The sequence below is a fragment of the Puntigrus tetrazona genome, chromosome 18 (genome assembly GCF_018831695.1).
Source record: "Puntigrus tetrazona isolate hp1 chromosome 18, ASM1883169v1, whole genome shotgun sequence".
Lineage (NCBI taxonomy): Eukaryota > Metazoa > Chordata > Actinopteri > Cypriniformes > Cyprinidae > Puntigrus > Puntigrus tetrazona.
Genome location: NC_056716.1, coordinates 16254866 through 16264356, shown reverse-complemented (window position 1 = coordinate 16264356; position 9491 = coordinate 16254866). Strand labels below are relative to the sequence as shown.

The 9491-nt window shown below is 41.4% G+C and overlaps 2 protein-coding genes across 2 annotated transcripts in view; one reads left to right on the top strand and one right to left on the bottom strand.

Moving 5' to 3' along the window:
* The window catches only part of LOC122362750 (homer protein homolog 2-like), a 5421-nt gene extending 4903 nt beyond the window's left edge, over nucleotides 1–518 (bottom strand). Inside the window, exon 1 of the mRNA XM_043264312.1 lies at nucleotides 384–518. Within this exon, the coding sequence (XP_043120247.1) occupies nucleotides 384–518 (135 nt within the window). The remainder of the gene's footprint in view (nucleotides 1–383) is intronic.
* A 3771-nt stretch (nucleotides 519–4289) lies between these two features.
* Nucleotides 4290–9491, top strand: part of LOC122362749 (fibrillin-1-like) — a 9067-nt gene continuing 3865 nt past the window's right edge. The window contains exons 1-4 of the mRNA XM_043264311.1: nucleotides 4290–4473; nucleotides 4670–4867; nucleotides 5888–5970; nucleotides 7130–7228. Of these exons, the coding sequence (XP_043120246.1) occupies nucleotides 4686–4867; nucleotides 5888–5970; nucleotides 7130–7228 (364 nt within the window). The 5' untranslated portion in view covers nucleotides 4290–4473; nucleotides 4670–4685. The remainder of the gene's footprint in view (nucleotides 4474–4669; nucleotides 4868–5887; nucleotides 5971–7129; nucleotides 7229–9491) is intronic.

Here is a 9491-nt window from a genome sequence, read left to right as displayed (position 1 = left end):
AGAAATCCCAATAATGCATTTAAATCACTTGTTTGAGCAAGATGCACCTTTTTGTTTAATACTCGCAAATAATTCACATTTCTGTAGCTGCTGTGAAGTGAGGCGTTTCGTTCTACTTTGTTCATGCAACTTTTATGGTTTCGTTCGTAATTGAAAACAAAAATCATACGTCAACTAGATGCGGCATGCATCCCATCAGCCGTGTTTTCTCAGTGACCCGCCAACAACAACTTGGAAAATCGAGGCTCAAAGAAAATCCCCATTTGTTTCCCAGTTGAATCATGAATAGTCTTTCCAACAGGACTTGAAAGCGTCCACCAGCTCTCATGTGAACTGTGCCGTCTTCATATAAACACTCTCTCTGTTGATGATTCTGAACTGACCTTTATTTTATTTCTGTCTTTGACGAGCACGATGCAGAACACGGCTTCATCACGATGCATGCAGGCTTCGGCGAATATCTCGTTTGAAGCAGAAATGATTGAATAAAGTCGGTCATTTGGTTTCATCCGGCCCATCGATCCTCACAAAGATTTAACGAGCGCAAATCACACGATCAAAGGGGAGTTTTTATGAGCGAACGCACACGACATGCTCATATTGAGTCTATCAGTCAGGAAACGGTTACGCAGACATTTCCAAAACCCTGGATCTGAACAGACCAACGGCGAGAGCCGTAACGAAGAAGTCTTGGAACGCTGGAGAAACTCCCCAGGAGCGACGGGCCTGCCAAGCTTTCTCCGGAGGCGCAGCCTAAAATCATCCAGACCGTCACAGAAGATCCAGAGAACCGTAGGCTCCTCTCGGCTCAGCGTTGGCGGTGCCGCAATCAGAAAGAACATAATCGTTTGCCCGTCTCTGGCCAAGAAGCACCCAGACGAGTCCAAGAGCGTTCTGCGGAGAGTCGAGCCGAGCGTGAATCCAGGAGCTGAAGAACCTCCATCCGTGATCCAGCTGGAGATGAAGCAAAGCTGGACGATGTGAAACACAGCTCCGTATTCACACCAGAAACGGTTTATAAATGTCCTCCTAGATTAACGACTCGCTGCACTCTTAAAATAAAGGGCAAAACCATCTTTGGTTCCTCAAAGAACCACTTATTTCTCGGTGTGAAGAACACACTGATTTAAAGAACCATTTTACACGATGGAAATGTTCTCCACTTCAGAATTAGTCTGTTTTTCACAGCGGCACTTTAGAAGAACAATTACTGGTTATCCAAAGAACGGTTCTCAATAAGAACCGTTTCTTTTTTGGTGAGAAGAAGCTAAAGTACTGTTTTTACACCTTTTGTGCAATGAAGACATTCCACAAAAGAAACAAAGGTTTCAAAAGCAGCGTTTGCCGGAGATTTTTGGTTCTCCGAAGAACCTTTCAGTGAACAGTTCCTAGAAGAACTGCTAACATTCCAAGGGTTCTAAAATTGGACCTTTAGGTGATCCGCTATTAGTGAGAACATTTGAATATTTTGTACAATGGAAACCTTAATTTGTGGTTCTACTTTTTCTTAATATGAAAAACTCTTAATATCCTGAAGAACCTTTCGGTTTAATGAGAAGTTAAAGGTTCCTCGTGGACCCTGATCACGTCACCGGAGCGACTTCTGCAGTTTCTGAGGCCGGAACGCTCTTGAAGTCTCAGGTCTCTCCGTGAACCTGAACGCTCCGACGTATCAAAGCCATCTAGAAGCGATTAATAATGATTGATTCTGTGAGATTTCAGATACTCCTCCCATATCGCTGATCGTCTGGGAGTCGGAGCGCTCGATTCCTGGAGTCCGAGAGCACGGGAAATGAAAGGAGACACAGTCGCTCCCGAGCCAAAGCAAATAAACAGTGTGAGAAAGTTTGAGTAAGACGCTTTCGCACAGCACACGCTCCCCCTCCATCCGTCTGCGATCCGCACGAGGCCGGGAACAGGAACAGGAATGGGATGCTGTTATTGGGTCACGTGCGGCGAGAGAGAGGACTGAATTCCTCAAAAGTAGGTCAGTATATTGGAGCATCTGTTTAAGCCATAGCGCCGAGCCTTAGAGAAAGTAAACAGAAGAAGGAGCAGAGCTTGGTCGATGGGAGCCGGAGACGCACGCCTGCTGCGGGATAATGACGTTACCACATAAATTAAACCCAGCGCCGGCCGTTTAAACCAGTTCATGTGACGTATCTTTATCTTCATCGGGATGTACCTGGGTGAAGGTGCTTGATGAAGCAGAGGCATGCCAATAATGCTTATTTAAAGCATTAAAAAAATATATTTTAATATTAGTTACCTTTTTTGTAAGCGCTTTTGTATCATTACTTTTTTTATTTATTATTTTTATTTCAGATTTATTTATTTTTTATTATTTCCAGTTATTTAATTTTTAGTAGAATTATTTTTAATTAACAAAAATCTTTTGAGCATGTGGAATTTATTTGGAAGCTGCCATTGCTTGGACATGCGATGGCAAAAAAACCAAAAACAATTATTAATAATAAATACAGTTTCTGTGGCTCAAACAGTTGCATGCAGCGCTATCGGTGACGTTGTCGTGGGTTCAGTTCTCGGGGAATAAATGAACCGAAAAACTAAATGTATAGTTTTAATGAATTGGATTAGAAGTGTGCATGATTTCGGATGCAAAATGTAAAAATGCACTCACCTGCTCAACTTAATTAGTTTTAATTGTTTTATTCAGCAGGTCAGAGTGCACCAAACGAATGGAGGTGGGTGGGATGAGAGTGTAGTGAGACCGAGCTTTCAGACGAAGGATCATGAGGAAAAACATTAGTTTAGAACACACTGCTGAGATCAAGAAAGTGAATGGCCTGGGTTTCATCTTGTCTGCATTCCTTACGGATGATTCTGCTCCTGATGCACAGAGGTCCGGTCCGGTCCGGTCTGGTCCGGTCCAGAGAGAGGAAGAAAACCAGCTTCTGTGTGTGTTTGTTATCATGGGATCAATGCTGGGAAAGTAACCGTTACACGTAACAGAATTACTCCACACCGTTACAATGACTGAGAAACGCTGTAACTAACTTACAGTTACAGAGTGCTGTTCATCTCAATATATTCACACGCACAGATTCAACCGATTCCTTTCCAAAGTTGAACAGACTTCTTCATAATAATGTTTTAGGCATTCAGGACATATTCATAAGCGTGTATGAATATAGGCACTGTCGTAGATTTGATTTCAGAAACAGTACGATATCTAGCTAGCAAATGGTTTATGGCTTAAAATCTGCATTTACCCCAGAATTCTGCCTCTGTTTGTGCTGGCTGTGCTTTAAAATGAAACTATTATCATGAAAGCGTGTCAGAAATCGGTGTTGAGTTCTACTGTAAGATTAAAATTAAAACTCTACTAATGTAGTATACTGTAGATATACTGTATTGTAGTATAACATGCTGCCCTATACATAGAAAAGTTAGTACAGGAGCGGGTAATTTGTGAATATTGCTATTATATTACTCACAACTCTCAACAAATCTATTCAAGCCTGCTTCAAACACACTTTAGTATTTCCTGTAAATTACTACAGTATTTTTTCACGTGTTCTGTAGAAGCGCACGGACAGGCTCTGAGCTGTGTATCGTGCAGCACGTCTGGAGGGTAAAAGTCATAAACTGCTTCCCATGAGCCTCCTCTCTCATTGTGCATTGTTCTCGTTCTCGTTACGAGAGTCAAGGTGCTGCCAGCGTGCGCGCCCCCGCGCCAAACGTGCCTGGGAACGCGGACAAGACCCAGAGTCTGTCAGCGAGAGAAAAGTCGAAGAAACCAATTAGCAGAACTAATATTCCTTTTAAGGTGTTGGGAAAGTTAAATTAGCGCGCGGTATTTCATCTCAAAGTTATAATGACGTCATCTTTGTATCGCGTTAGTCGTCCGCCTTTTTAGTGATTATCTCCAAGTACTGATCGATTTTTATTAATTTTCCTTGTGGATAAGCAGCACAGGTATATTTGTAAGAACAGCCAACAATGCACTATAGGTCGTTAGGATATTAAGTAAAGATATAAGCCATATCGGACTGCATTTGAACGACACTGAATGTGATTTTCTCAATATTTATTTTTTCTCTCTCTCTCTCTCTGATTCCAGATTTTCAAATACTCGCATCTCAGCCAAATATCGTCCAATCCTAACAAACACGCGTCAATGCAAATCTCGTTTTAAATATCGGTTAAATGTCGAGTGGTTTTGCGCTCCGGGGTCGCGTTATTCTCCAGCGCGATAATAATCGCGGGCGCGCTGAGTTCGCGCAGGTTCTCGCGAGATCCAAGGGGAGCGAGCGTTCGGATGAGATTTGAGTGGCGCAGCGGAATGAGCGCTGATGCAGTAACGCAGCCGCTGCGCTTTGTGTTGCACCTCTGAGCCGCTTTACGCTCTTTTTCTCACCCTGACAACTTTCACCGGGCGCTTTACAGTCTTCACTAGCGCGCACTTACTGAAGGGGACCTCGTCTTCATCTTCTTCATCATCTGCTGGAGGTACAGAAACTTTCTTTCCCTCACTTTTATTTTACCTCAGCTTTCATCCCCCGCTCGCAAGGTTTCCCTTTTCGCGTTATTCGTTTGTTTGCTTTCCATAAACGCGTGCGCCTGACGCGCGCCGAGCCACTTTCCTGCTCGCTAGGTTTGAGTTTTTGTCAGTTTTGTTATTAATGTGAGCTCTTGGGTCTTGCAGCGGGAGCGCGCGCAGAATGAGGCGGCTGCTCGTGCTCGCGGCGGGAATCTCAGCGCTCGCGTCGCTGTGCGTATCAGCGCAGACGCTCGACGCAGGCGCAGACAGAGCCGCGCAGACGCAGGCGGCGGACAGAGCCGCGGAGCAGCCCAGATCGAGCCGATCGAAGCGGCGCGGCGGCGGACAGGACGTGCTGAAGGGGTAACGACTCTCTCCATCACCGAAGAAGCGCAGCCTTCGCTCAGAACACCGCGTTAAAACCGTCATTAACAGCCGTTAGGGATCCTGTGGGAACCCGGTTTCCCGCGCTCCGGAATCCGTTAACTGGCGTCAGCGTCCTTACGTTAATGACAGTTTAGGTTTCGTGGAAGTGCTGTTTTCTTCGCTCTGTTTGTTTCGCAACATCTCCGAGTCTGTGTGTTCGTTAACACAATAACCAAACATTAAAACATTAAATTATAGAAAAGAAATCCAAGCTGTTCACTAAAAGTCACGGAATCTGTGGTAATTGGGCCTTTTTTTTTTAAATCTCACAATTAGGAGAAAAGCGTCAGAATAGCTCTGAATATTTGCACAAAAAAAAACACTTTTTTTCTCACAGTTACCTGTTATTATCTCACATTTTGGACTTTCTTTTTGCAATGCTGAGTTTATATCTCACAGCTCAGAATTATGATAAAAGCGTCTGACTTTTGAGGCATTGTGAGACAAAAAGTTGCTTCTAAATTACCTCCTACATTAAGTTTCCACGCAGACCAAACCAACACCAAAATATAGAAATCAAAATACAAAAAAAGTACTTTTTTTTTATTTGTGTGTGTATTGTCCCCTCATTTTTATATTCCTTTCTTTAATTTTATTCTTACGCTGAGGAAAAAATATACGATGAAATAACTTTCACTCAAAAAACTTCATAAATTACTTGATAGTTGGCTTGAAAAAGTTGGCTTAATAAGCCTCATATTTGGAGAAATTAAGAGCGAAATTTTTAAAAGCATGAGATTTCAAGGTTTTGAAGTCATCTGTAAGATAATTAAAACGATAGATAGTGACAGCTAACACACTGAATGCTGTGCTGATTTCTTATAGTCCGTTAAATGTAAGTTTACAGTGTGAGTTCCTTTCTATTCTTCCCGTGTTGATTTTATTCCACGTACGGAGAGTTTCACACATAAAGTTTGACCCCATGCTCGGTTAAGTTCTGCTGAACTCTTCCCGCAGGCCGAACGTGTGTGGATCTCGTCATCATGCGTACTGCTGTCCCGGGTGGAAGACCTTGACCGGAGGCAACCAGTGCATCGTCCGTAAGTCCTCATCAGCTTCCTGTTTGCTGTGTTCAGTAAAGCGGTGGTTCTCTGCGGAGGGCGGGGTTCTGGATGATTGTTTTTCGCTCTCGTCCTGTAAATGAATAGATTGGCAGTGCTCAGGAAGGCTGGTGTTGTGTGACTCTGGCCGTCTCTCGGGCGCGGTGGGTGGGGTGATGTTGTTTATATCTGAAGGTCAGGCTCGCTAATGGATCTCGGCCACAATGGCCCAGAGTCTCTCTGACCTCCCGACCTCTCGCTGACCGCACTTAACAAGAACATTCCGGTAATAATCAGAGTTTGGACGCATTCCTGTTATGTGTGCGTCGTGTAATGGCATTAATCCGATTAAGCCGATATTTCCTGAATAAGACAGCTGGCATAGGCCTCGATGAACTGTGAGTCTGTCTCATGGAAAGACCTGGAACAGGACCAGACCTGACTCTGCAGACTTTGATTTTCTGGGATGGATTTAGTCATGTTGGTGTGCATATACAGTTCAAACGCTCTCTGATGCTCCAGAAGGAAAAAACATGCGTTAAGAGCAGGGGGTGAAAACATCACATTTTTCAGTTTAGTACTGCCCCTCCGAAGCAACAGAAAGTGTTTCACAGAAGACAAAATAAGTTTAATCGTGATCTTCAAATTCCAAAGTTTTAATGAACCTTCTGTAATAGTTGCTTATGAGTCTCAGTTGTCCTCAGTGTGAAAAATGCATGTTAAAATCCATTATTGGAAAGAGTTCAAATACACAAAAATGCTTGAAAACCAAAGAATTTGTGGTTTCTGAAGATCAGCAGGCAGTTTAACCATTCAGGACAAACGAGGGATTCATGAAGAACTATCACTAAACTAAAAACCACACAACTGTGGATCATTCAGCAAAAAATGTCCAAATATTTGGAATCAAGGACAGGGTCATTTTTATTAATTCAACTATTCTATATATTCAGGTCAGTGCTGAATAAACAAGGACATGTGTTTTTTAATGTACCCTTTTGTTTTGGCTAACATCATGTAAACGTCTTGTTTCAAACGTAAGAACTAAGAAGATACAAGAGTCGCGTAGAACGTTCAGAATATCACCTGCACCTTATTGATCTTTTAGAAGGTCAAGCAATCAGTAGATGTCATCAATCATTACTTTTGCTGTTCTCAGCTATTTGTCGCAGCTCCTGCGGAGACGGCTTTTGCTCCAGACCTAACATGTGCACCTGTCCGAGCGGCCAGATCTCTCCCACCTGCGGATCCAAATCAGGTACCTCAGTCCTCTCTTCTTCATCCAGGTGTGTGTCCGTCACACAGGTGGAGTCAGAGAGGAGATGATAGTCATACGATGCTTTATCTGATTTAAACTCTACTTCCTGTTTACTGTCACAACATCATTCTCAGGAGTGTTTTGATCAAACCGAGCCAACTTTTATTTCTGACATGTTTAAGGTCGTGTGTAGATGGTAATCTTCATTCTTTGAGAATCTCTGTAAGTATTATTGCACTGATACAGAGATTAATAGCGGTTGTGATGCGTGATCCATAGTTCATACATGCCTTGAAATGTAGTTCATTCATTTCATTTATTTAATTACTTGATGGTCAGTGTGTACAGTTTTTATTTGCTTTGAATTGTTATTTTTTTTACTGCTTATGCAGTAACAAATGCACTTTATTATAGTTTTGATGCATGTGGTTTAATGACAATTTGTAAACTTATGATGCATGCATTTTCTAAATGTTTTCTTTTTAAAGCATATTTTTATACTTAATAAGCATGCAATTTAGTTTTAATGACTATTTGTGTACTTATGTTGCATGCATTTTAAGAATGTTTTCTATTTTATGACATTTTTTGTACTTACTGCGCATGCATTTTTAAGATATTGTCTTTGACTGTTTAATTTTTTTTATGCATAGTACTTTGAATTGGCATTGTGTATAAAATGTGCTGCATAAATAATCTTGCCTTAATGACAGTAATTAAGATCTGATTGGAACAGATTCACAATTTCATATCTTTTTTTTCACAAGAATATTTTAAATCAAACATTGTGGTGTTTTTTGGAGCACAATGATGCACTGATGTCGGTCAGTAGGATGCAGCTATCAGCAAATGATCTCAAAATGGACAAATAATGACCGGGCCGATTGCAGCAAATGTAAATCGCGCAAGACTTTACCGAATATGGTTTGGCATGTTAACACGAGATATGATGAAAGATGGTCATCTCTTTAGGGTGTTGAAAATAATGGTTTAATGCCCCGATCGTCTCAGATTCTTGTGGTTGTTTTACTGCCGTGATTGTGAATAACAAATATTGTGAATATTAGCTGTGTGTAGATGGGTGTGTGTGATTTGGAGTCTGTCCACAGTCAACAGGCCTCACCCGCTTCTCCAGCTCNTGTGTGTGTGTGTGTGTGTGTGCGTGCTGTAGTTTGGGGACACACTCGTCCCCAGATGTGAGCTCAAGCCTCTTCAAGCCTCCCTTTGTGGGCGTCCACAACAAGAACAATGATTCATGCACACAATAATAATGTTTTTGTGTATTTTGCTCTAGGGTTTGTGTAGCTCTGCAATTTCCTTGCTGTTAAAGGCATCATGAAATGCAGAAATACGTTTCTCAAATATTAGTATAAGTGAATCAGTGCAGAAATAGAGATAAACACCCACTGCTGTCAATGTTGGGGGTAACGGGTTAGAAGTAATGCGAGCGTTTTCATCAGATTACTAGTAAAGTAATGGATTACTTTTGNGTTTGTGTAGCTCTGCAATTTCCTTGCTGTTAAAGGCATCATGAAATGCAGAAATACGTTTCTTAAATATTAGTATAAATGAATCAGTGCAGAAATAGAGATAAACACCCACTGCTGTCAATGTTGGGGGTAACGGGTTAGAAGTAATGCGAGCGTTTTCATCAGATTACTAGTAAAGTAATGGATTACTTTTAAAATTTCTTTCTTTGAGAGAAGTTAGGAGTAAGTGCAGAGTTCAGCTTGCTTTTTGTCTGAAGGCGTGTGTAACTTTTGGGTTTTTTATTATTACAAATATATAAGCAAGCCCAGCCCAGGTGACTAAAAGTAATGTAATCCATAAAAAGTTTATTGAAAAGTAACAAATGCAATGAATTATTTTTCATGGGGTAATGTATTATTATAATGCATTATTTTTAAAGGTAGTCTTCCCCAACACTGACTGCTGTGACTGACTATTATTATATATTTATTATTACTATTTTTTACAGCAGCATAAAGTGCCTGAAACTCTTAACAGTACCGTAGCTTTGCAGGTAGNNNTGTCTTTCCATACACACTGATGATGATCAGATCAGTGTGGATTATCACAATTAATGGCCAAATGAATAACTGACTTAAAACCATTTTTAGCTGCTGAAAATACTAGTGTTCTACTTTTTTGGCCAGTGCCGGATGAACAAAACCAAATATCAAGAACATTTAGATTCTCCATTACATTTAAGAAGTGTGTATGAATTTGTGTGTGTCTCTGTCAGAGTGTGTGTTTGTGTGTA